This window comes from Amia ocellicauda, chromosome 18, assembly GCF_036373705.1.
Source record: "Amia ocellicauda isolate fAmiCal2 chromosome 18, fAmiCal2.hap1, whole genome shotgun sequence".
Lineage (NCBI taxonomy): Eukaryota > Metazoa > Chordata > Actinopteri > Amiiformes > Amiidae > Amia > Amia ocellicauda.
Window position 1 is genome coordinate 14,939,350 of NC_089867.1, and position 26,421 is coordinate 14,965,770.

Here is a 26,421-nt window from a genome sequence, read left to right on the forward strand (position 1 = left end):
CTCCCGTTCCACCACATCCCAAAGATGCTCTATTGGGTTGAGATCTGGTGACTGTGGGGGCCAGTTTAGTACAGTGAACTCATTGTCATGTTCAAGAAACCAATTTGAAATGATTCGACCTTTGTGACATGGTGCATTATCCTGCTGGAAGTAGCCATCAGAGGATGGGTACATGGTGGTCATAAAGGGATGGACATGGTCAGAAACAATGCTCAGGTAGGCCGTGGCATTTAAACGATGCCCAATTGGCACTAAGGGGCCAAAAGTGTGCCAAGAAAACATCCCCCACACCATTACACCACCACCACCAGCCTGCACAGTGGTAACAAGGCATGATGGATCCATGTTCTCATTCTGTTTACGCCAAATTCTGACTCTACCATCTGAATGTCTCAACAGAAATCGAGACTCATCAGACCAGGCAACATTTTTCCAGTCTTCAACGGTCCAATTTTGGTGAGCTTGTGCAAATTGTAGCCTCTTTTTCCTATTTGTAGTGGAGATGAGTGGTACCCGGTGGGGTCTTCTGCTGTTGTAGCCAATCCGCCTCAAGGTTGTATGTGTTGTGGCTTCACAAATGCTTTGCTGCATACCTCGGTTGTAACGAGTGGTTATTTCAGTCAAAGTTGCTCTTCTATCAGCTTGAATCAGTCGGCCCATTCTCCTCTGACCTCTGGCATCAACAAGGCATTTTCGCCCACAGGACTGCCGCATACTGGATGTTTTTCCCTTTTCACACCATTCTTTGTAAACCCTAGAAATGGTTGTACGTGAAAATCCCAGTAACTGAGCAGATTGTGAAATACTCAGACTGGCCCGTCTGGCACCAACAACCATGCCACGCTCAAAATTGCTTAAATCACCTTTCTTTCCCATTCAGACATTCAGTTTGGAGTTCAGGAGATTGTGTTGACCAGGACCACACCCCTAAATGCATTGAAGCAACTGCCATGTGATTGGTTGGTTAGATAATTGCATTAATGAGAAATTGAACAGGTGTTCCTAATAATCCTTTAGGTGAGTGTATAGTGTCTTTGTTATAAAAAATATTTAATTTTATAAACTTCTGCAGTTGCCGACTTTCTAAAACTGACAAAGTAGAAGCAGTGTGCCTTAGCTTGCTCTCTGCCCTTCTGTGTGAAATAATGCTCCTTCCTGCACGTGAGATTGAATTGATCACACTGGGCAGGCGGGCATCCTTGTCTCTGCACCTTTCACTCCTGCAGCCTGACTTCACTCCCCTGCCAGACTGTACATAGAGAGACAAGCTATTTCCTTTTATTTTTAATGCAGCATGAATAATTAATTATTTCTCCTGTTCCTTATTCAGCAGAGGCATGCTCTTTAAACCTGAGGAGAGCAGGAATGTTGCAAGGAATCTTAGCTGCACTTGGTCTGTCACTTGGCTCCCCCTGGTGGACAAGAAGGGAAGTCCTCCTGGCCTTGACGATCCTCTGAATTAGGGCTGTGCCCACTCTTCTCTCCTCGTACAGTTAAACCTGACTCTCACGAAGGTTTACCATGGCCTTTACTATGTTATATGATGTGATTATTGTATTTTTTTGTTTGTAAAGCTGGGTAAAATCCAGAGCGAAACAATGTGAGACCAAGTTAACAAGGCAGAGGAATAGAGCAGGGTTAAAGTGCAGGTTTACCCCGGTACGCATGCAGGAGAGGAAACTGGAGGCTTTACAGCTGTCTTTAAACCAAGCTCTCTGATCTCCTCGTTGCCTGAGTATTATTTTATTTTTTCAGATTCCTAGCATTGTTATTTACATGGTGTGCCGTCCCCTTTGAGACAAGATCCTGTCTTTTTCTCTCAGTCTCTCTCCAGTGCCTGTAGTTATCTGTCATCAGCAGCAGCACAGTGCAGTAGTCACGCTGTGTCTGTCCATCAAGACGTCAGACAGAGGTTGTTCAGAAGGGGGTTTCGTCCTCCTGCTCGTGCAGCCAGGGCGGGGGCAGTGTGTGGGGGTGCGCCCCTCCCAGGGAGCCCTGTGTGGAGCAGGACAGGCTGCGCAGATGCTGGGAGCTGCAGAGAGGGGTGGGCACGGCTTCGGTGTTGTTAAACCTGCAGGGGCACACAGGGGCTCAGTGTGGCACATGTTACACAGCACACACAATCTCACATACATACCCTCACACACACACACACACACACTCATATACACACTGACCTGCTGAAGTCAATCTCGAACCCGGGCCCTTCTCCCCCACGGGTGGGCGACAGCACAGGAGCAAAGCGGTGGCCCCAGCGGATCTCTCCTGGCAAATAGGAGCTGCGGATCTGAAAGGGCTGCCCTGTGCTCTCGAACACACCCTCGAACACCACCACCACCTCAAACTGCTCCTGGGGCAGGGACTGCGGGTAGAGGGAGCGGGAGAGGGAGGGTGAGAAAGAAATAGTCAGAGAAAACGAATCCCTGGACAGCAGCAGCACAGGGTGTGAGCGAGAGAGCGTGCAGCGAGGTGAGGGTGAGGGGTCTCACCTGCGCGGAGGTGTGATAGAGAGGCGAGGACTCTGAGATCTCGTGACACACAGTGACGCACAGTGGTGACGGCAGGAAGGGCGTGTCTCCGCTCTCGTCCACAAACACCGGCAGGGCAGTGTGGTGGAACGGCAGCACCTCGCCTGGGAATGGCACGTGGACACACACACATAAACAGACACACACAAAAACATGTTAGAGACCTACATAACTGTAAAAATTAAATAGACTTGCTCCGCCTGGGGGCAGAAGGACAGAACGAAAAGCATTTGGTGGAGACAGTTACAAAGAAGAAAGATAGAAAGTTAAGCAGACAGATAAACAAACACATAGACAGAGCTACAGACAGACAAACGAGGCACACAGATTGGCAATCACAGAACCTAGCAGGCACGGATAGACCCACCTTCCTGTGTGACCTCTTTCCGCACTAGTGTGGCGCTGACCCTGCCACCCACGATCTTGTTGCCACTGCGCAGGTCTGCCAGGCGGAACATCAGGCACAGCTGCCCCCCCCGCAGTGCCACGCCCGCCACCTTACTGAACAGCACCGAGCGTGAACGGTTCTCCGGCCGGGACAGCTTCGTGTACATCAGACCCACCTGCACAGAGACAAAGTGAAGGGGAGACGTTGCACTGACCTGACCTTCAGTAACAAAGATCGAAAAGACCGACTGGATGTGCAAGTGTCATTGAGTCACGGGAGGGAGGAAATGCCAATGAACAAGTCCTCCCAGTGCCCCAGTGCAGTGTGTGTGTGTTACCATGGTGCAGTCGATAATGATGCCGGCCAGCGCCTGCAGCACCAGCAGCAGGATGCCCTCTCTGCAGTGCGCCGCCACTGAGCGTGCTCCGTAGCCAATGGTGGTCTGGGTCTCCAGGGAGAACAGGAAGGCGGAGGAGAAAGAGTGCACCGCCGTCACACAGGGGGGGGGCGGGGAGGGGTCACTGTGGCCGTGGGGGTCAGGGCTGGGGTGGCCCCTGCGGTCAGCAATGCTCCACCACAGCAAGGCGAAGCCGGTCCAGCTGCCCGCGAACACCAGGGCGAAGGTCAACAGGAAGGCCGGCCAGCTCATGTCCATGAAGGCATTGAAGGGGTCCTGCAGCCCCCCCGCGCGGCCGTGGCCCCGGCACTGCAGCGCACAGCGGCCAGACTTCCCGATGAGCCTGGGGGATCGCCCCGCCCGCCCCGCCCGCCACTCCACCGACAGGATGGAGTTGAGGGAGGACAGGCGGCTCAGCTTGCACCCCCCCCGCACGCATGCTGGTCCGCCCCCTCCCGACTCCAGCCCCACCCTCTCCTCCTCCTCTTCCCGCTCCCCCTCCTGCACTGCCACTCTCTGTTCCATGGCCCCCACGGTGGACCAGGGAGGCAGGCTGCTGGGAGAGCTGGTGGGGAAAGAGAGGAAGAGAGAGACAGACAGGGGAGGAGAGAGAGACAGGAGTCATAATGATGTGAGAATGTCTTGCACTCAGCAGACCTCTAAGTGAGACAGCAGCAGCGGTGCACGTACCTGGCACTGCTGGTGCACAGGAGCCCCTGAGACATTGAGCCTGCCAGGGTGAGGGTCCCAGGCAAAAGCTCTCATCCAGGAGTGGACACACTGCAGGAGACACGGGGAGCTGCAGGGGTTGTGGGGTCTCTGCAGGCATCAGGGAGGCAGGTTCGGAAGCAGGTGTGATGGAATAGACAGATTTTTAGAGAGGCAACACAGCCCCCCCAACACACACGCAGATACACATAAACACACACACACACACACACACATAAACAGCTGAGCAGAAAGCAAGATTTACACATATGTCTCAAACTGAACGCACTTCTTATTTGTGATCAGAGCAGCATATGTGCCCGATAAGCCTTGCACATGGGCTTATCACAATCACACTAAAATCGGTGTCTAAGCAGACCTGCAATAAGTCAGATAACAGGAATAAATAACCAATCAGCTGTTCTGTATCTCAGGCTGAATTCAATCTTATCCCACTCATAGTTAAGTAATAGTGCTCTGTGGAGATGGCAGTTCAGACCTCCAGTCCACAGCAGGCAGCAGCTCTTATGGATTGAGTTCCTTATTAGTGCACTAAACTACTGCATTACAGCACCTCAGAGCTCACAGCGTGCCTCCAGTGAAGATGCCCTCTTTATACAGACCCTGATGTTTTGTAGCACTTGGCTGCCAGTCTCTGAATCTCCCCCAGAAACAGAACAGTTCAAACACACACCAACTGGAGGGAAGAGACTCTTACCTGTGCCGGACAGCTGGTCCTCTGGAGGCTCAGGATTAGAGAAAGTGATAGTGACAGAGACAGAGGTGGAGAGAAAAGTGCGGGTCCGGGTAACTGTGCACTCCCAGGGCAGCCTGATAGAGCTGCTGCTTGTGTCCGTCTGTCTCCAGGGGGATACAGCCCCTGCACTGCCTCAGTCCACACTGTGGAGCTGCCCTTGTATCCCCCACCATTCCCCCCTGCCACTCCTCTCCCCCGGCAACACTAATGAGGCGTGTCGGCCCGCATCAGCGCACTTCCTGCCTCCATCACGACCCCTGTGAGAGAGCCACTCAACCCCCCCAACACCTTTGTGCCCAATGGGCCCCTTGACTCTGGTTGTCATGCTTCCCACTGACAAGCCCCCTGCCACTCCTGCCATTCATCCCACATGCAGACACACTTGGAAACTGGGTCAGGACACGCTGGGTGCCCCCCCAGCCTCCTCCTGAGGGTCTGATCTCACAGACTCTAGACCATTATAGCACCCATGGCAGCATCTGCCCACTGCGTTGCCGCAAGCTTTTTATTGACATGACACTCATGTTTCTAAATATTGCTGCTCAGTGTCACGAATTCTCTCCCCTCACCGTGAGTCCCTCCCCACATTTGTACCATGCTTTTACCATATTTTAAAGATTTATACTGTGGTTTTACAATGCTACACGACACTACACTTTGTCAACTATACTTTACCTGTGATTGCCATTCTGAACCACTGTATATTACTGTAATTATTACCACCACGCTGCAACTGTAGGGGACAAAGGTGTCACAGCCTCATATTGACCCCATGGTCCAGTAAGACATTTCCTTTATGACATTTTTAAATTGCATTCTACCACACTTTTTCTTTTCATTATCAGGCTCATATTTACATATTATAAAGAGGTTATGGTGTAAAAACAAATGTACTAACTATTGGCACTATTTCCATTGTACGACTCCACGACTCCTAACCTACATTATACAGTACTTTGAATGCAAAATATCACTGATATTATCCAGCATAATACAATATAATAATACATATCCAATAATACATCACGCAAAAAGCAAAGTATCTTCAAACACGGCTAGTTTAATGTTACTGTTTGTCTCTTTTTAACAAAATAAAATAAAAATCACTGAAAAGCACGTTTTCTGTCTAACAAGATTACTTTAATATTATTATATTTAAATATCAACATTGTTTTACACTGGGAAAACATAGGAATTATTTGTCTTATTCTCATTTTAATCGGTAGTGCAGCTGCATGGAAGCGGTGCACTTGCCCAAAATAGGCTGTGGGCAACAAGTCAGCTTCAGTAGCGTTCTGGGCATGCGTCGACGCAGTTTATAAGAGGACGTTTGAATGACGCACGTCCTCACTTCCCGAAGCCGCCGCTGAAGACGGGCGATGGAGGCGGGCAGTAGGCGAGCAGTGAGGCATGGGTAATTACACGCAGTGATTAATTTGCGTCTATGTGGAAGCTTTTCGAGGCTCTCCCTTCGTTCACAGATGCGAAATGTTAGAAAAACTAAATCATTATTGGCTGGTCGTGATCCGTTACATTTCTAACCGCGACGCCATTTATGCTCGGCTCCACGTGTTGAGCGCCGCTGCCGGGGACGGGTCTGCTGTGAACCGCATTCATAATCCGGTTTACTAACCGTATTGATACTGATCCACGAGTATTAAACCACGGGGCCCACCACACAGAAACGTGTGCGGCGGTTAAAAGCAGAAGAAAATGCTTTATTGGTGTGACAAGTTTACACCAGTATTGCAAGAGCGTTTATACAAGGGTTGGTGCTGAGGAACGGTGCAGTGGAGAGAAATAAACCTAACTGACTGTATTTGACATTGCCTGTCCTGTGAGGGAAGTGTCCCAGTTTGTGCTGTTGTCCCAGTCCTGTGCAGGCCGTTCAGCGAGGCCTGGCCTGCGGTGGCCCTGTCCTTTCCTGTAGTGTCTGCTAGAGAGAGCTGAGGCGGTTTGAGGCCTTGTCTTGTGCCCATCTGGACATGGTTAAAGAAACCTCAGACAACTTCTGCTTGCTCCATGCATTTGATGCATGTGTGGGATCTGTGACTGCAGTTTCAGGATGTGTGGGGGGTGTTTGGGGAGACTGTTGATCATGCTTCTTTGCATTGTGTAAACCTCATCCTCTGCTCTTTACAGGGGTCCTCTGAAAGCAGCTGCCATCCACCCTGAGCAGAGGAGCTGCAGAACTGCACTGGAGCCAGGGAGGAGGAGGAGCAAAGTGAGTGCCAACAGAGCAGAGACCAGTCTGAACTGGGATGAGGGGTGTAGACTAGGACTGCTGGGATCTTAGCCAGGCCCAGTGAATTTCTGTCTTGATGTCCTGTGCAGGCCGTTCAGCGAGGCGTGGCCTGCAGTGGCCCTGTCCTTTCCTGTGGTGCCTGCTATATAGAGCTGGGGTGTTTGAGGCCTTGGGGGTCCTTTCTCACAAGGCTATAGAAACCTCACACAGTACTGCTGCTCCTCAGACTTCATTCTCTGTGAGAGCGACTGTGTTCCTGTCTAAGGGTCGTTTGGGCTGTGAGGTCTGCATGTTAATTTAGATTTATTTTTTGCCAGTTCTGAAAGTTTGTGTAGTCTGAAACTACAGAGCAGGAGGGTAGACCCCAAATGATAACGTGGGGGTGGTTTATAGTAATCTGCATTGTGATTGTTTTCCCTGCTCTGAGTGATTTAACTCTCTCCTGCCTGCAGCTGGTTCCTCTGAGACCATGACACCTGACCGAGAACTGGGGCCTCTGCATGGAGAGAGCCAGCCTCCCTGGGGGGGACTGAGTGAGGAGCTGTCGGCACTGATCTGAGAGGGGCATCAGGCAGGAGTGAGGAGGTGGGTGCAAACAGACCTGAGTGATTCTGGAAGAAAGATCTGTGATGTTCTGCTGGGGGGAGGTGGGAAGGAAGACGGCAGGAATCGGATTCTGCCTGACTGGTTTAATTTTAAAATAGTGACCTGGACAAGCAATCGTGATGTCTAGTTATCTAGCAAGTATGCTTTTCTAGCCAAATCCTTCAAAAAGCAGCGATAAACCTCACAACATACTTATATATCGGGTTCAGGAAACGCAAATCACTAGTTTCTTATTTTTGATCTGCCAGTTGCTGGAAATGAACATGACTTAAACTGGTCTGTGGTCAATCTTATTTGTGTTCCGAGTGTGTGTGGTGCTGTGCCCAGTGTCTGCTTCTGTGCCAGTCCTGTGCAGGCCGTTCAGCGAGGCCTGGCCTGCGGTGGCCCTGTCCTTTCCTGTAGTGTCTGCTAGAGAGAGCTGAGGCGGTTTGAGGCCTTGTCTTGTGCCCATCTGGACATGGTTAAAGAAACCTCAGACAACTTCTGCTTGCTCCATGCATTTGATGCATGTGTGGGATCTGTGACTGCAGTTTCAGGATGTGTGGGGGGTGTTTGGGGAGACTGTTGATCATGCTTCTTTGCATTGTGTAAACCTCATCCTCTGCTCTTTACAGGGGTCCTCTGAAAGCAGCTGCCATCCACCCTGAGCAGAGGAGCTGCAGAACTGCACTGGAGCCAGGGAGGAGGAGGAGCAAAGTGAGTGCCAACAGAGCAGAGACCAGTCTGAACTGGGATGAGGGGTGTAGACTAGGACTGCTGGGATCTTAGCCAGGCCCAGTGAATTTCTGTCTTGATGTCCTGTGCAGGCCGTTCAGCGAGGCGTGGCCTGCAGTGGCCCTGTCCTTTCCTGTGGTGCCTGCTATATAGAGCTGGGGTGTTTGAGGCCTTGGGGGTCCTTTCTCACAAGGCTATAGAAACCTCACACAGTACTGCTGCTCCTCAGACTTCATTCTCCGTGAGAGCGACTGTGTTCCTGTCTAAGGGTCGTTTGGGCTGTGAGGTCTGTGGGTTCGTTGTTTAGATTGCTCTGCTTAGGTTATGGTTTTCTGTGAGTAATTTGGCTCAGTGCTACACACTCTGTATACAGAATTGCCCAAAAAGTTGGTGTTCTCTGGGATGGTATGCCTGTGACCAGACTAACTTATCTCCGTCTTTCTCCACCCCTGCTCTCCCCAGGTCCCTGTTCCTCAGGAGCAGCTCTGCAGAAGTGTGCCAGCTAATGCAGTGGGGCTTGCATTTGTGCAGTACACTGTTAAAATCCAATAAAGACTGTGCCAGTGACTTGTCTGTGTAGCTCTTTTTACCAATAGCAGGGTCATTTCCCCACATGCATCTTGGGGTACAAAAGTGAAAGATAACCGCTATTTTATGTTCATTGTGAAGCTGTTGATCTTAAGATCTTATAGGGGTTTAGTACACCAGGATAAGGTAAAGGCAAAGATCATCTAGCTAGTCCAGCAGCAGTGATTTGTGCTATAAGATTTACAGGGTAAAGTAATGCCAGCTTTGGCTTTTATGGGACAGTGGCTGTTCAAAATGTCTAACCTAGTTTAAAAGTGCAAATGCCTCAAGCTCTATTATAATGACCAGTTATTGCACAAATGTGCCAGTTAAGCCAGAGGAGGTACAACTCTGGCAGGAAATATGTAATTGTTTTCAAGGCTGGTTGTGCTGTTGCTGTAAACTGCATTGTCTTGTAAGGGAACTTTTTCTAATTTTGTTTTGGATAACTGTCCCACTAGTCCAAGACCCCGTTCACACTTATTTGGCCGGCCCTGGGCCTCCTCCAATTTAATCATGCTTTTTTTTTTTTTTTTTTTTTTTTAGAATAAGATAATGCAAGGGCTATCAGCACTGTAATGCTGCTGTAGGATAACAAAAACTAGAGTTTCTAATATTCAAGGGTTGGACTAGAGAGAACTACTTTTAAACATTTTATTCTTATTGGTATAGAACTGGTTTGAATTAAAAGGGTGATGCATCAGGTAAATCTCCTTATCCAATTAAGTTTCTTCTGTGGATGAGCCAGAGGCAGGACAACTCTGGAAACCCGTCTCCCTCCTGTGCTTATTGCTTGAGAAGGGTCTGAAGTAATTGGGCCAGGGATGTCAGGGGCAGACATGAGTTTTCAGATTTTTCTGGCAGTGTTGCATGTGCCCATTTTCTAAAATCCCAAAATCCTTTTCTTACAATTTATAAGGATTTTATTTAAAATGTGTTTTGATATTTTGTGTATTCGTGAGCATTACACACAGGCCAAACAATTACAAATATAGAAGTATTTTTCTCCATACTGTATGGAAATTAACCTTAAGTACAGTAAATACTATTTTGCAGTCTGCAAGCCTTCTGTATGCTCTGTGTAGTAGAAGTGCTTGTACCCCCTGGCCAGCTCTAATGTGATCCAGTAGAATATTGACAATCCGCTTTGCTTCCCACATCTCTTAAGAGTTTGCTGTCATGTGGTAACTTGCAGTTTTGTTCCTTTGGTGCTTTGCTTGTTGAAGTATATATTGTTCCCAGCATTCACACATTGTCCTTCTGTTCTGCTTACCTCTAATCAGTGGCGATGCTAGAGTATGTTGGGGCTCCAGGCAAAATAATTCCTGACGGTGTTGGTATTTTCTCCCTTGATAGTGAGGAGGGGGGCGGACAGAGTTTTCTCCCGTGAGCAGGGGGGTGCGGGGTATGAGTTTTCATTTGGGGCCCCAGGCAGTTTCCTGGGATGCCTACCCCCTTGTGATGCCCCTGCCTCTAATGAATGGCTGGCACTTGCATGGCACCTAGGTCTCACCGCAAAGGAGCTTTATTATGGGCACAGTTTATAGTAAGTACCAGGTGTGCTTGTTTCGGCTTTTTAGTGGCCTGAAGAATTAATTGTCTTAAACTTCCTCCAATTTGATTAATACATATTTTCAAGCTGGGAATGAAACTCAAATACTGAAAAAGATCCATGCAAATAGTTGCCTTATCTTTTTTGAGTAGAGACTAGCCATTGAACTTGAATAGTCCTGTACAATACAGTTGTGAAAATAATGATTAACATTTGCCAGTTACGCTATTTTATGTAAAATATATATTACACTTTTTTTAAGGTAGCATTATAGTTCCCTGCTTTTTAATGACTAGCTCATGGCAAGGGTTTGCCATAACAGCTTCTAAAACAATATTACAACAATTCAAATGTGTACAATTTGCAGCTGCAGTTGCGCATGGATTATTTCATACTAGTTTGAACTGTTTTCATTATACTTATTACCTATGCTTTGTATTCTGTGGAGAAATTGATCAGTACATGTGTGGACATACGTCTAGAGAGACAAGTGACATTAAACGGAGAAAACAGGCCTGTTTGTTTTGTGAGGTCATGTAAGCTATTTTTCGTAGCCTGTATTTTCTTCTACGCTTGCCGGGAAGCAGCGTGTCCTTTTAAACAGTGCATTATTCCGTACCTTATCCAAGGGAGTTGTGTGTAAAATATGTCTGTACCTATTTCTTTCTATTTGTGTGCTTATAGTACCATCAACAAAAGTTGCTGAGATGAGATTTATACGAGTCACACACCCATGCCCATGCATTATATTGCAATCCGTACGCCGGATGAATGCGTGACGTCACGGGAGGGAGAGGGTCGCTTTCACTTTCGGTTCAGTCGGTCTGCCGAGCGGTCCTGCGACAGAGGGGCTGCACCCCCAGGGCCCCACTGTGAAACACGCAGGTAAGACCCCCGTTATAAGCCTGCAGTGCTGCTGACAACTCCCATGGCGAGCACCGTGCGAGTCTCTGTTCCTGGAAACAGAAAGCAAAAGTACCGAGGCGATACAATTGAACCGAAAATACAATATACGCAGAGAGAAAGAAAGTAGTCTAAGTCAATATGATCAGGGCATGCAGTGCGGAACTGCAGTGGCCAGCAGCTGGGGCTGAGTGTCCCGGGACAGCATTGGTTTTAATTGATTATGCTGTTGTAAACGCAGGCTGTGTCGGGACTCCGACTCTCACATTATAACTTTTCTCAGGTAGGTTTGCGCAACTACTACAGCTACAACTACAAGTAATTAATCTGCTGCTACTACTACGAACTACCAATAACTACAATGTACCATGCATTTCTATTCCCACAAGAACACAACCTTTGGAAAACTTTGTAAATCAATGAAATACAGTAACAAATCCACTGTAATTGTCTTTTCCATCACCACAATATTTCCTGCTTGATTTGCACCTTCTGCGCAGCTCTCTTCTCTCCTGTGTATCCCTGTGACTTGTGTGTGTACCACTAGGAGACCGCACTGATTGCCTCGGCTTCTTCTCTAGACTCTGTCCATGGCTGCGGACACCAGGACTATCCAGGTCCTCCAGGTTCCCAGTGTCCTCCATGATGACCGGATGATTGACAAGCTGATGATTCACTTCTTGCGACCGCGGCATGGAGGAGGGGAGGTGCTGCAGGTGCTCTACCCAACAGGCACGCCTGGACAGGCCCTTGTGACCTTTGAACTGCAGGAAGGTACCCGTGGATTATTCTGTCCGTATCTGTGTATCTGCCATCTGTAACTTAATGACACAACAGCTCCTTAAATTGCTGGTCTTAATTGTGAGCTGGAACTGGAAAACCAATCAAATGGGATCTCTCTTAAACCCCCTTTCTCTCTCTCCCTCGGTTTTGACCTCTTTCCCTTGTCTCTGTCACTCCTACTCTCTTTTCACTTTTCCCACCGCCCCTGTTTCTCACGCTCTCTCTCTCTCCCTCTCCCAGTGGCTGATCGTGTGGTGCAGCGTCCCCACGTGTTGCAGCTGCAGGAGCAGAGTTTCCCTTTGAAGGTCAGCTGGGCAGACAGGCCTGAGGTGGGTGCCCCAGGATTATTTTTTTTCCATCTTTAAAATACAGTAGTTATTCACTGCCACAATGTTATTTAATTTCAAACTATCAGTCTAACACAGAGATCAATACTCATGCTGCCATGGCAGTCCCCTCCACACTCTGAAACACTCTGGCCCTCAGGGTGAAAGGCGCTATATAACTACAGGATATTATTATTATTTTTATAATTTAAAATAGGCATTAATTGGATAATGCTAAAAAGAAACATAGGAATGTCTAACTCTCTCTCTCTCTCTCTCTCTCTGTATGTGTGTGTGCAGGTGGACCTGCCAGTGAAGGCCAGTCTAGACTTGCGTTTCTTCCCAGACCCCCGGCATGTGCGGGAGCTGCTCCACACACACGGGTTCACAGTGACCACCCAGGATAACTACCTGTTCCTGGAGGGCTCCTTCCTGAAGCTACGCGCAGTCAGGACTCGACTCCAACAGCTGCAGCTCGCCCTCCCCGGAGAGCAGGTGCGCGGCCCCCCAGCCCAGCACTATCCCCCACACCTTCCCTCTGGAGAGCAGGGCTCTTCCAGGATGCCCCGGCTCAACGGTCAGGCAACAGGGGCCGTATCCAAAAGCAGAGTCTCCCGGGAGCAGTACGATGACCTCGGCGCTGACACCGCTGTGAGCCATCACAGCAGCCACTCTCTCCACAATGGCAGTGGTCTGGGGTCCAGCCGTGAATCTCTGCACAGCCCCGCTGCCTCTGCTTCCACTCTCTCCTCCCCTGGTCTCTCGGGGGGCTCATCCTTTCAGTGGTCGGAGCCCTCCACTCCTTGGAGCCCCAGCCGGTATAGCAGGAACCCCCTGGAGGTCTCTTTCCCCATCGACACGAATACTCTCTGCTACGCCCAGAGCTTACAGAAGCAGGAGCTGCAAGCGATCCTGGAGCGACACGCTGTGCAGTTGAGGGTGAAGGAAGACAAAGAGATCAGCACCGTGACCCTGACCCTCGCCCAGGGCAGCCGGGACGCCGACCGGCACAGAGAACGACACAGCACCCTGCAGAGTGCCCAGGACCAGCTGTTGGACTTCCTCTTGAAGGTCAAAAAGAGTCTGCGCACGCAGGTGATCTCCCCCTTTGACGTCCAGCTGTCTCGTGCTCAGAGACTGGCTGATGTCTACAAGGTTCTGGTGGACCAAGTCGGGGACAGACTCCTGCTAGTGGGCCCATCCAGAGAGAGCTATGAGCTGAAGCAGATACTGCAGGGAAACATGGTCAGTTTGCCAGCAGCGGGGCGTCAGGGTAGGGGGGAGCGAAAGGCTACGTCGGTGATGAGGAGCTCCTCTCTGCCCCGACAGCCCAGCTGGACAGATGTCAGGGGACCCGAGCAAGAGTCCGCCAACGCCAAGGGATACTCTCCGGCCAGGTACCAGAAGGAGCAGGAGCAGGAGCAGGGGGCGGCAGGATCAGGCCCTTCCCTGATCAGAAACTCGTTCAGGAGGAGAAGCAACTCAGAGTCCCGCAAAAAGATTAAGACAGGGCAGGCGCAGGGCCTGGGCAGCCCAGTGGGCACAGACACAGACAAAGAGGTCCACACTGAACGAGTGACAGGGAAACACAAAACAGGGATGCCAACCCTCAAGAAGACCTTGGGAAAAATTAACAATACACTTAGAAATACATCCTGGAAAAAATAATGCATAGGAACAAGGAATAGGGAGTAGGGGCCCATGTGATGTACCTCTCCACCTGCAGAGGGGCCACGGTGTCTGGAGGTGGTGGTGATGATGATGATGATACCCTTGTGACAATAGTGCACTGCTGTATTGGACAGCTGTCATGTGAGCAGCAGTAGCGGGGCTTTTCCCGTCTGTGGCCGGCACCGTCTATGGGTGGTTCTGTATGTCCTACAGTGCTGGACTGGAGGTGGGAAATAGGGGGAAGCCAGGGCTGTCCCACACTGCCACGGTGCAGTTGGCCTGCTGTGTAGACAGAAGAAAGCCGTCCAGACAGCATGCTGAGAGAGTAAACTCCAACTCCGTGGCTGGGAGTCTTGTTCAAGTCTTCGATAAGCTTTCTGTGTAAATAAGCTCATCCTACATTAATTCTTAAAGGAAGGGGATCTTTATCTCCTGATCAACCAAGTTCTGTATCTGATGTCTTCTCTTCTGTTCTCTCGAGATGATTCCACGAACCATAAGTTATATATAAGTACGTAAGTAAAGCTATATAAATAAAATAATTAATATGTGTCGGTTTACAATGAATGGGATTTCACTTAAGATTGTAATACTCACTCGAATAAAGTTAGAAATTGCATTGGAACTCTTCGATTGCTCCGGCTGTTGACGTGTGTGTTTGTGTAACTGTGAAAATGCTCAGAAAGCACTCCCATTCTGCTACACGAGAGAGTGCTCAGGATCTTTTCACCGCTTTGCTTTCTTGCCATTTTATTCTGTTGAACTCTTATATTCCTGACACAGTTTCCTTCATTACTAAGAAAGGAAAATACATTGAAACGTATATGAGGATTAATTTAATGTTGTAAGAATATTTCTTGACTACACAGAAGAATAGGTTCCTAATTCTATACTAGAACATCCAATCCTAATCCGTTCTGAACCACCGAACACCATAAACAAACCTGACCAAAGGAGTTTAATGACCACTGTGCTTTACGCCAATCTCACATGATAAGAGGCCAAGAGTAATACAATACCATTTATTCATATACTCTTCCTAAATATATTTCATAGAATAGTAAAAAACGAATCCCTTTCAGGCATTTATGTCACATTAATGGATGAAGTGGCCCAATGCGATGCGCTTAATCCCATCAATCCCAGTGCTCAGCTCGACTCGTGTCCCACGAAATGTGGGGAGGGGTATTCACACCTCAGAATAGCTTCGCTCTGGTAACCCACTTCATCGGACTGCTGCTGAGCAGTGGCTAACTGTCTATATAAAAATATTATGATAACATTTGCGATCAGAACTGAAGTGGCTGTGCAGCTGTGCTTTTCCTGGGAGGAGGTGAGCAGAGGGAGAGGGGCAGAGGGGCAGTGTCCTGTCTCTAAGGGCAGGGCAATAGTGCCAGGACCAACATAACACTGGACTGCCCCCCACTGCCACTGTGACAAGCAGGTACTGAACAGGAGGTTCAGGTGCTCAATTTGGCCACCAGAGGGCATTGCCTTGCAGCTTGAGTACATTCAGTTTTTTTTTCTTCTTCCTACCCCTCTCCCCCGTCTTCCTCCTCCTCACTGGTTAAGTGTCTCGCTGCAATGTGTCTATTTTGTACCGTTGGCTCCATGGTTGGTTTCTGCCCGCCATCTCTCTCTCTGTGAGTGTAGAGAAGCGATGTTCGGTGTGGTCACTGGTGTCACCTCTACTGTCACGCAATAAGAGACTCACCAAAAGAGGAAACGCTGTTTACCACAGCCCACACTCTGAGCAGGAAGTGAGTCTGTACCTGCACACAGGCGCCACTGCAGGCTAAGATAGCAGAAAGCAGAAGAGGAGGGAAAGCTAGAATAGAGAGGGTTGAAGAGAAACAGGTGAGAGGAGGGAAGGAAAAAAGGGTGACGAGTGGAGATTATTGAAAATGAGATATGGGGGGTGGCGGTGGAGAGATATAACAAGGGCAGAGATAGTGTGGGAGACAGTCAAGACTCAGACATGACAGAGGGATGCAGTGAGATGTGTGGCAGGTTTGTGTTATTGACAAAGAAGTGTAACAGGAAGGGACAATTGTGACTTGACTAAGTTATGGTACATTCCTTTTTCATGTGTCTACATATTGACACCCATGCACACACACATGAACCTGACTGTGTAGAGGATGCTCATTGCTGATGGGGCCCTCCCCCAAGCTGCCTTGCCCCTCACAGAAGCTCACTTCCTGTTGTGTGGCACTGTGTGCATTAGCTCTGGAGGCTGAGCTCAGCTGGAGTTTTCTGGGGCTTTTTATTCAGTGCTTTCTTCATTGTAGACAAGTTGGTCTTTTCTGATAATTACGGGTGGGATTTTTTTAAATTAAAATGGTATTTTCTACTGCGGCTTACTGTAAAGTACCCTGTGCCCTGTGTCCCTGTTGGGTTACATGTCTCTGTCTGTATCTCCCCAGTTGCTGTGTAACGGTGCTGGATCATGCTGTGACACTTTGAGAGACAGTGAACTTCGACTGTCACAGAGTCTTTCTACAGAACTATATATAGAGACATATATATATATATATATATCCACGCAGACACACATAAATGCATCCATATGCAAATCCACACACACAGAGCAGTATGACGTGCAGTAGCCTGCATGTTAACCACAGCTCTGATAGCTGACTAACTCTGCCCAAAACCCACAGTCAGTCAGTCAGTCAGTTTGTTACGCCACACCCACTTGCGCACACACACACACACACACACACACACACACACACGGAGAGACACAGTGTTTCTCACTCAGACTCTGAAGCCGCTCCCTGCTACTTTGTACTTCTGTAAAGACAGGGGCTGATTGAGAGGTCTCTGCTCTCTTTCTTTGAGTCGCTCTGTCAATTTGGATATCTGGACGACTGTCTGTCTGTCTGTCTGTCTGTCAGCTGGTCTGCCTGGTCCTTCCTGACTCAACCATGGCGGAGCTAGAGGGGCTGGAGTTTGGGAAATCAGACTTTGTCCTCCTGGATGAGGTGACCATGGAGCAGTTCATGGAGAACCTGAAGCTAAGGTATGAGAGGGGTGGATGCTGGGGGTGGGGATGTAGGTGGGCAGCCAATGCCTGGGATTGAGAGAAAAAGTGATAGTTAAACACAGAGATGGAGAGAAGAGCTCATCAGCCAGGCATGTTCTGGATCATGCACATTTTTGACTAGAGACAAATAAGTAACTTGAGCTTCAGTCTTGGCCACAGAAGAGTGAAGAGTTTTAACTCTGCCGCATTACATCCCCCGTGGTAGGGTCTCCCGTTCTCTGCTCTGCTCGCTCGCTCTGTACTCATGCCAACTCATGTGCGACTCAAACAGATCGTCCACATGGTTTCGCTTTTCTCTGTCAAAACTCCAGTGTTTCCTGCTGACAAGGGGCCAGGCAGACCGAACGAGAAGCTGAGAGCGAGAGAAAAGGAGATAGTGACAGTGAAAGAGAGCAAGGGCGAAAGAGGCAGCAGGAAAAAAGGAATGATTAGTCATTTCTGGTTTGACTTTGCCGCTCTTTGCACAGATAGAGCAGCGGTGAGGGCTGTACTCCTGGCCGCTGTACAGTTAGCTTTGGAAGATGCATGCTCTATTCATACACTGCAGACCTGTGCTTGTCTCCCAGGGGACGGTGTCTGAGTATTCATGTTGGTGCTTTAACTGGTTTGCTATGCTTGTAAATGTCCTGTGGGTTTTGTAGATCATTTAAAATAGTCACCGGCAAAAAATGAATAAATAATTGACTAAAAACAATGATAATTTAGATTAATTGATTCCAGTAACTAATTAATTTCCGTGTGGCCCAATAGCATTATAACTGTTTTACATAATATGTTGCTGTTTTCACTTTTAACTATAGAATATATATATATATATATATATTTATGTAAATATGTTTTTTAGTTAAGAAATGATAAAATAATTTGAAAGAAACATGTCAAAGATACCTGAACACAGCCTAGTGAAACATCAGGCCATCCACTCCACTCACCTTAGCCACTCAGATTCATTCATTGACAAGCAATCCAATATGTGAACAGGTTAAATTGACACAGGGAAATGCAGCAGAATCACAATGACAAGCTGGCTGTCCAGAGAGACAGTTTGCCACTCTATCCCTACTGTATTATGCTCTGTAGCTGGAGGAATGGTGCTAAATTCGGGGTCTGAATTAGGTGCCCCTTGAACAGTGCCAGTGTGTGCATGTGAATTCTGGAGCTTCTGCAAGTCCCTTGCAGCCCAATTGAGAGACTTCTCCCCAGCAGATGAAATCACATGTTTAATTTAGTTGATTTTTAGTTTAGCTCGGTGTGTGGTTAATTCTAAAACTAGACCCTTACGGCACTGTGCTTTCACACCCTGACAGAACCTGGGGGTTTGCTGTTGTGTGTGACATTATAGGAATCATTGCATGTTAATCACAGAGAATTTCCTCGGTATCTGTGCTGTTTCTCAAGCTGATCTACCAGTTCATCTGGATGCAGAGGGTTGTAGAAGGACTGAGGCGTAATCCTGTAAGGTTTGTGTGTCACAACACAGCTTCAATGTTTTGAGAGGGAGGTGTGATCTTTCAGACAGTCAGTGATGCAATCCTGTGTCTAGAGGGTGGAGGGCAATTGGGAGAAATTCCAGAATCTCCTTAATGGTGAATTTCTGCAGTTTCACCCCAGGTTTCTGAGATGCCAGGAGCAGTGATACTGAGAGTCATGATGTTTCCCTTTTCTGAGCTGAAGTGACGAGAAAGGGGTACTGGGAATTACTCTCTTTCAAAACTCAGAGAAGAGCCCAGTGAAAGATCAGGAGCTGGGCAAATAACATATTGCTTCATTTTATGGATTGCCTGTGGTTTCCCAGCACTCTCTGTTTGACACTACTGCACTGCCCCGGCTTGCTGTTAAGCACATGTTCATTCCACACACCCTGATATTACTCCAGTGTGGCTGACGGATTGAGGGAGACTACCTCTGAGTTGCTTCAGCACTTGAGCCTTAATTCTTGTTGCACCAGGTGCTTTGTTTTCCTGCTGTAAATTCCTAAAATTTTGTTCCATATGCAATGCAACAGGTAGGAACTTGCTGTGGGGTGTGGGCTGGGTATATAGGGGAGGACAGAGTGGGATGACGCAGGCTAGCGTGGTTGGCTAGACAGAGGGATACACTGCTGGGCTCATTCACAAAAGTGATGGATCTGGAGAGCCTAGATCAAAGAAGCTACAAATGCAAGCTGTAGAGATGCAGTACTTCACTGGTGTTGACACACGCATTCACAAGCCTACCCACACACACACACACACACACACACACACACACACACACACACACACACACACACACACACACACACACACACACACACACACACACACACACACACAGTAGCTTGAATGATCTCATTTCCTGTGACAAAAGGTACAAAACAGATGTCCTTGCCCCTCCTTCTAAACTGCACTCACGCACAGTTGTCACTCCCGAGAGACTCGCTGACCTCACGCTGCTCTGATGTCACAGCTCAGGGACAACAGCACCCTGAGCCCCCTACCTGACTGAAGTAAAAGAGCCAGCTGAGGGCTAAGGCCAAAGGAAAAAGGGCAGGACTGAGATGGTACTGCCAGTGGGGCTGTGGTCAGTTCCCTGGCTGTGAACCCAGGGTAAGTGTTAGTGTTAGTGTGAGAGTGACATTGCAGAGACAACCCTGATGGGTGAAAGGGTGAACAGCACAGTGAGGGTGGTAGCATGAATGTGAGAAGAGTTGATCCCTGGAGGATGGGGGGAAGTGGCTTCTCTGAGAGTGGCTCACTGTGACCTCACCCAGGGTGACAAACTTCCTGTTCTCACTTCCCAGCCCAGCCCAGGCCTGTGTGTATGTGTTAGTGTGTGCATGAGAGAAAAAGGAAGATTGTTGCACACTCTGAATATCAACAGTGAACTGGGTTCTTGCATTGTGACCTTAATGGCCCTGAACTATTCTCTCCATATCATCCAATTCCTGAGAGATAGTTAGCGTTTAATTGCTGTATTTACTTTTCTTTACAAAAATTACAATCTTATTATAAAGAAATATCACCTTGGATACATCGGGTAAAGAACAGTGTGCCGTTCTCTGTTTGCTGTTTATTGTCATGTGAGCCTGACTGACAGTGTGAAACAAACACTTGGTCTCTGCACACAGGCCACAAGCTAGTCTATTTATAATGTGCTGTCAGCCTCCCAGGGTTACAAAAATTACAATAAGGGAACCAAACGTTTATATGGCCAGCAGGTTTCTTAAATTAGCACCATGGAGCATCCAGTTACACCTTATAATTTCATGTGAAAGTTGTACATGATTGGGTCCCAGGAGGTCACACTGGTTTCCGCTCCTGGGTGTGATGGGTACTTGTCTTTATCTGTCATTGTGTCACACTCATTGTGCAGTGATCCCAGGCTGTTTCTTACTGCAGTGATGTCACAGGGCTCAGAGAGGTGTAAATGCTCTACTAAGTCCTGGGGGGATGACATCACTGTAACAGGCTAATTGTACACACTATTATGCCTTGTTACATGCATATTGAGACCTCAGTGTGTGTACTGATCTAACAGTGTGTCTCTGTGTGTACTGACCTCGTGTCGGCCCTGCAGGTTCGAGAAGGGACGCATCTACACGTTCATTGGGGAGGTGGTGGTGTCGGTGAATCCATACAAGCAGATGGACATGTACGGTCACGAGGTGGTGGAGGCGTACCGCGGCCGGGAGCTGTACGAGAACCCCCCCCACCTGTACGCACTGGCGGACTCTGCCTACAAGGCCATGAAGAGACGCGCCAAGGACACCTGCATTGTCATCTCAGGTCCTGGTCCCGTCTGTCTCTGTGCCTCTGTGTCTCTCTCCTCTTGTCATATTGTCTCTTGGTCTCTTAGATATCTGTCCTGCCTTATCTCTCTCTCTCTCCCACTCTGCCTCCTTTTCCTACTCTCCTTGTATACCCGTCTCCCTGCCCCTCTCTCTTCCTCTGGCTATGCGGATCCCTGTCTGCTGCCAGTGTACATAGTGGCTAATCATAAGGAAGTGGCCAATAAATGGAGAAGAAGTGGCTTTAGCTGAAACTGTAGCACCTGCAGTATAAGACAAAACATTCAATATAACTCTTTCACATTGAGAAGCACAAATATGAGGTCACTCTTGACTCATTTTAGAATTTACAATTTGTGCAGAGGAAACAAATCATACCGGTACTGTCTCTATGCGTGTGTTTGATGATTTGATGAGTAGTTTCAAACAGAAATACAAAAAAGCAACAACAAAGATGCTCAAAGTTTAGTCCAGGTTAACCCAAATTTTAGTTTAATCTTTGTGACCCTTTATAAAATCCTGTCATTGCACCCTGAGCTGACTAACTGACTTACTGACAGTGTGTGTGTTTGTGTGTTGCAGGGGAGAGTGGGGCAGGGAAGACAGAGGCCAGTAAATACATCATGCAGTATATCGCCGCCATCACGAACCCCAGCCAGCAGGCTGAGGTGGAGAGGTGAGGACGGGGTCAGTGTGGGTTGGTCTCTGGGTGTGCTTAGGTCAGTGTGTGTGTTAGTATATTGTCTCTCTCTCTGACCCTCTTTCTCTCTCTGTGCATTTCTCACTCTATGCCCTCCCCCCATCGCTTGCAGTGTGAAGAACGTACTCCTGAAATCTAACTGTGTGCTGGAGGCCTTCGGGAACGCCAAGACCAACCGCAACGACAACTCCAGCCGCTTCGGCAAGTACATGGACATCAACTTCAACTTCAACGGAGATCCCACCGGTGGACACATCAACAACTACCTGCTGGAGAAGGTCAGTGTGGCACCCAGGGCACACACACACACAAACACATATATATTCAAGAATGACTGTGTGGTGCTTTGCTGTCCACGACGCCATTATCTGTCCAGCCGTCTGGACAGCAATATAGCAGCCAAGAAACGCAATGACAACAGGGCGGCTGACTCGTGATTTCCTTTCTCTTACTGTCTTGCTCTCTCCCCCTCTCTCTGTCTCAACTGCTGATGAAAGAGTGTGTGTGTCAGTAAAGATCCTCAAGCTTGCACAATTAGATGTGCTGTCACTGTTAGTGGTGTTAAAACTGTCCTGATAATGCAGAAGTGAGCTTTCTCTATTATTGACCCTTGTGTGCCTCTCTCCCTCACTCCCTCACTCTCTATTACTCGCTCCTGATTCCTCTTCCAATTTCAAAGTGAAGGAGAAAGTTTTTCAGCTGGTTTAGTCAAAAAGGTCCAATCTGCATGTCAAACTTTTTTTATAAGTACTTAAATGTCTTATGTACAAAATGTCAGTGTAATCCCATGAACACAACCCTCCTTGTTTTCTCTTCCTTCTCCCTGTATCTGCCTTCTCCCATTCCCCTGCTTCTTCCTGTTTGCCCTCACACCACTTGTCCTCTTCATAATTACAATATGATTCCCCGCCCTTTCTGTCCGGTTGTGTCTTGGCATCACTGTGACAAATGTTAGTTTTTTATGTACAAATAAATATATGTTTTACTCTGATTTTAGTGTGGTTCACCCCACAACTTCAATACATGTTACTTTGATTTTACTATAGTAAACTGTACTATATTTACAACACCATACTACTTTTTACTAAGTTTTTACCATGGTATGTCGCAACTACAGTGATGGAAAAAAGTATATGATCCCCTGCTGATTTTGTACTTTTGCCCACTGACAAAGAAATGATCAGTCTATAATTTTAATGGTAGGTGTATTTTAACAGTGAGAGGCAGAATAACAACAAAAAAATCCAGAAAAACTTATTTAAAAAAAGTTATAAATTGATTTGCATGTTAATGAGGGAAATAAGTATTTGACCCCTTCGACTTAGTACTTGGTGGCAAAACCCTTGTTGGCAATCACAGAGGTCAGACGTTTCATGTAATTGGCCACCAGGTTTGCACACATCTCAGGAGGGATTTTGTCCCACTCCTCTTTGCAGATCCTCTCCAAGTCATTAAGGTTTCGAGGCTGACGTTTGGCAACTCGAACCTTCAGCTCCCTCCACAGATTTTCTATGGGATTAAGGTCTGGAGACTGGCTAGGCCACTCCAGGACCTTAATGTGCTTCTTCTTGAGCCACTCATTTGTTGCCTTGGCTGTGTGTTTTGGGTCATTGTCATGCTGGAATACCCATCCACGACCCATTTTCAATGCCCTGGCTGAGGGAAGGAGGTTCTCACCCAAGATTTGACGGTACATGGCCCCGTCCATCATCCCTTTGATGCGGTGCAGTTGTCCTGTCCCCTTAACAGAAAAACACCCCCAAAGCATAATGTTTCCACCTCCATGTTTGACAGTGGGGATGGTGTTCTTGGGGTCATTCCTCCTCCTCCAAACACGGCGAGTTGAGTTGATGCCAAAGAGCTCGGTCTCTGACCACAACACTTTCACCCAGTTCTCCTCTGAATCATTCAGATGTTGGCAAACTTTAGATGGGCCTGTACATGTGCTTTCTTGAGCAGGGGGACCTTGCGGGCGCTGCAGGATTTCAGTCCTTCACGGCGTAGTGTTACCAATTGTTTTCTTGGTGACTATGGTCCCAGCTGCCTTAAGATCATTAACAAGATCCTCCCGTGTAGTTCTGGGCTGATTCCTCACCGTTCTCTTGATCATTGAAACTCCATGAGGTGAGATCTTGCATGGAGCCTCAGACCGAGGGAGACTGACAGTTATTTTGTGTTTCTTCCATTTGCGAATAATCGCACCAACTGTTGTCACCTTCTCACCAAGCTGCTTGGCGATGGTCTTGTAGCCCATTCCAGCCTTGTGTAGGTCTACAATCTTGTCCCTGACATCCTTGGACAGCTCTTTGGTCTTGGCCATGGTGGAGAGTTTGGAATCTGATTGATTGATTGCTTCTGTGGACAGGTGTCTTTTATACAGGTAACGAGCTGAGATTAGGAGCACTCCCTTTAAGAGAGTGCTCCTAATCTCAGCTCGTTACCTGTATAAAAGACACCTGGGAGCCAGAAATCTTGCTGATTGATAGGGGATCAAATACTTATTTCACTCATTAACATGTAAATCAATTTATAACTTTTTTGAAATGCGTTTTTCTGTATTTTTTTGTTGTTATTCTGTCTCTCACTGTTAAAATACACCTACCGTTAAAATTATAGACTGATCATTTCTTTGTCAGTGGGCAAAAGTACAAAATCAGCAGGGGATCAAATACTTTTTTCCCTCACTGTATGAGTCTGCAGTGGGAAATCATGGTGTAGCGCAGCAATGCGAGGGAATCAGCACTACTGACAGGGAGACGCAACATGTTTGACTGTTCGTTTAAGGGAAAGGCATCTGATTGAACAGCTGTAATTTCCTTACATTGGCTAAAATCCAATGATGAGGATTCCACCTTTGATGTCATTTGGATTTTGGTGTTTTTGATCAATACTTAATCAAGAATTATTGACCGTTTCCATACACAAAGCATGGACAATGTAATTGGTATCATGGTAAACCACTGTATGGAGTTTGTTATGTGCAGCCCAAGAACTGTAGGAGCAACCTGCGTGTATCGGAATGGAAGAATAATAATAAATAAGGTTTCGCAAGAGAACAAAACTACACGTTCTCACCTGCAACCGAACAATTCTGTGAGTATTTACACATGTAGACTTAATGATGATTAAGGATTTCCCCCTCCGCTCTCTCTGTGTTGCAGTCTCGGGTCATCAAGCAGCAGGGAGGAGAGAGGAACTTCCACTCCTTCTACCAGGTGAGGTAAGGGGTGTGCATGCTGCCCCTCGCTGCCCCAGAGCTGCAGCCCTGGAAGTGCAGTGTTGTGTTGTGTATTGCATGGCAGTACTCAACTGTGCTGTAATGGTTTGTGTTGTGTTGTGCTGGAATGGGGAGTGTTGCGTGGTATGGTGTTGTGTTGTGCTGTGATCAGCAGGAAATGGTTGTGAAATTTGGGCGATCTGACAAGATTTTTCTCATTTTCTTCTGTTTGTTCTTCTGTTACTGTGTTTGTCCATTTGTCCAGTTGCTCCTGGGTGGCACGCAAGAAATGCTGGCCTCCCTCCACCTCCAGAAGGACCCTGCAGCCTACACTTACACCAGAGAGGGCGCTGTCTCCCAGGTGAGTGTGCAACCTGCCCTCCCCTGTGATAACAGCACCAGGAAATACAGGCATCACTGTGCTGAGCTGTTTTACTCTACTGTGCCACTGTGCTGTACTATAGTATTCTGTACTGCACTGTTCTATTCTGTTTTACAATACTGTGCTACAGTGTGCAACTATACTACAGTATACTGAACTATACTCTACTGCACTTTACTATACTGTACTACACCCTCTTCACTGCACTGCAATGCAGTATCACGCTTTAGCACAACTGTTTTGAATAGTATTTTGGAATTAGGCAAATTAGTTACCATATTTGAAGATTTGTATTTGACAATATTTATAAAAGCAACTTTGCACAGCTACATTTAATTAGGAACACAGATGTAGGCATAGTCTGAGTTACATTTTGGTTGTTTTCAGAAGATTTTTTTTAGTAATTTAAGAAACGTTTGCATTTAAATTAAAGTGATGAAATTATGGTTACAATTTGGTCCAGGCAAAGGGTCCCCACCATACCTCACAGTTCAACATAAAGAGTCTGAATGGTACTTGAGTGTTAGAACAACTGAATGGCATATTTGTTTTGAAGATTTTTATGTTTTAATTCAGTTTCATTTCAAGGAAATTTAGTTTTTATTTCAGTGCTAGTTAATTATTTATTTATCCTTCTCTGAAGTTTAGATTTCAATGTTTAAGTTAGATAGATAACCTATTTATGTATTACAATTAATCACACCTATGTCAAATATATATGTTTAATTTGCCAGGAACATACTTCATTTAAAAAAAGGAGTGTAGTGTAGCGCCCCTTATCCTGTCTCTCTGACGTCTCTCTACGCTTCTCTGCAGACCAGTAATGATGACCGCTCGAGCCACAAGGCTGTGCTGAGTGCCATGAAGGTGATCGGCTTCTCCCCCCAGGAGGTGGACACTGTGTACAGGGTGCTGGGTACCATCCTGCACCTGGTGAGCGAGCTGTGTGTGGGAGGCTGGACTGCACTTCTCCGTCTCTGGACTGGGTTTACTGTGAGGACTGAGCGCCTCTCTGCTCTCTGCCTGTCCACTTTACAGCAGGACTGAGTGATAGTCATACAGCAGCAACTTTATTCGTGTCTCTGTGTGTGTAGCTGTGCGTCTGTGTGTCTGTCTGTCTTCTGTACGCACCTGTGTGTAGCTGTGTGTGACTGTATCT

General features: G+C 47.5%; 2 protein-coding genes and 4 non-coding genes across 7 annotated transcripts in view; all 6 read left to right on the forward strand.

Annotated features, from left to right (window-relative positions):
• Window positions 1-6,095: 6,095 nt before the first annotated feature.
• On the forward strand, window positions 6,096-14,770 carry rbm43 (RNA binding motif protein 43). Of its 2 annotated transcripts, XM_066690473.1 has the most exons (8): window positions 6,096-6,192; window positions 6,921-7,002; window positions 7,476-7,608; window positions 8,244-8,325; window positions 8,806-11,347; window positions 11,947-12,139; window positions 12,389-12,477; window positions 12,775-14,770. In XM_066690473.1, the coding sequence occupies exons 6-8, from the start codon at window positions 11,956-11,958 to the stop codon at window positions 14,140-14,142; spliced, it is 1,641 nt and encodes a 546-aa protein (XP_066546570.1). In that variant the 5' UTR covers window positions 6,096-6,192; window positions 6,921-7,002; window positions 7,476-7,608; window positions 8,244-8,325; window positions 8,806-11,347; window positions 11,947-11,955; the 3' UTR covers window positions 14,143-14,770. The 2 variants fall into 2 exon arrangements, with proteins under 2 accessions (XP_066546570.1, XP_066546571.1); XM_066690474.1 differs by lacking the exons at window positions 6,096-6,192; window positions 6,921-7,002; window positions 7,476-7,608; window positions 8,244-8,325; window positions 8,806-11,347 and adding an exon at window positions 11,361-11,648.
• LOC136714237 (small nucleolar RNA SNORA9) lies at window positions 6,656-6,788 on the forward strand. Its single transcript, XR_010805020.1, has one exon. It is a non-coding gene; the product is annotated as a small nucleolar RNA SNORA9 (small nucleolar RNA).
• Window positions 7,107-7,235, forward strand: LOC136714239 (small nucleolar RNA SNORA9). The gene has a single exon (XR_010805022.1). It is a non-coding gene; the product is annotated as a small nucleolar RNA SNORA9 (small nucleolar RNA).
• On the forward strand, window positions 7,979-8,111 carry LOC136714238 (small nucleolar RNA SNORA9). The gene has a single exon (XR_010805021.1). It is a non-coding gene; the product is annotated as a small nucleolar RNA SNORA9 (small nucleolar RNA).
• Window positions 8,430-8,558, forward strand: LOC136714234 (small nucleolar RNA SNORA9). Its single transcript, XR_010805018.1, has one exon. It is a non-coding gene; the product is annotated as a small nucleolar RNA SNORA9 (small nucleolar RNA).
• A 2,106-nt stretch (window positions 14,771-16,876) lies between the features above and the next one.
• Window positions 16,877-26,421, forward strand: part of myo1g (myosin IG) — a 29,780-nt gene continuing 20,235 nt past the window's right edge. Inside the window, exons 1-7 of the mRNA XM_066690994.1 lie at window positions 16,877-17,170; window positions 20,753-20,961; window positions 21,546-21,639; window positions 21,776-21,941; window positions 24,825-24,878; window positions 25,146-25,241; window positions 26,079-26,195. Coding sequence (XP_066547091.1) covers window positions 17,076-17,170; window positions 20,753-20,961; window positions 21,546-21,639; window positions 21,776-21,941; window positions 24,825-24,878; window positions 25,146-25,241; window positions 26,079-26,195 — 831 coding nt within the window. The 5' untranslated portion in view covers window positions 16,877-17,075. The remainder of the gene's footprint in view (window positions 17,171-20,752; window positions 20,962-21,545; window positions 21,640-21,775; window positions 21,942-24,824; window positions 24,879-25,145; window positions 25,242-26,078; window positions 26,196-26,421) is intronic.

What these genes read in the sequence shown, in the direction of transcription:
- rbm43 (XM_066690473.1), top strand. Translation starts at nt 11,956, where the DNA reads ATGGCTGCGGACACCAGGACTATCCAGGTCCTCCAGGTTCCCAGTGTC. An exon ending in GACCTTTGAACTGCAGGAAG is followed by an intron (nt 12,140 to 12,388) that starts GTACCCGTGGAT and finishes TCCCTCTCCCAG; the next exon opens with TGGCTGATCGTGTGGTGCAG. An exon ending in GCTGGGCAGACAGGCCTGAG is followed by an intron (nt 12,478 to 12,774) that starts GTGGGTGCCCCA and finishes GTGTGTGTGCAG; the next exon opens with GTGGACCTGCCAGTGAAGGC.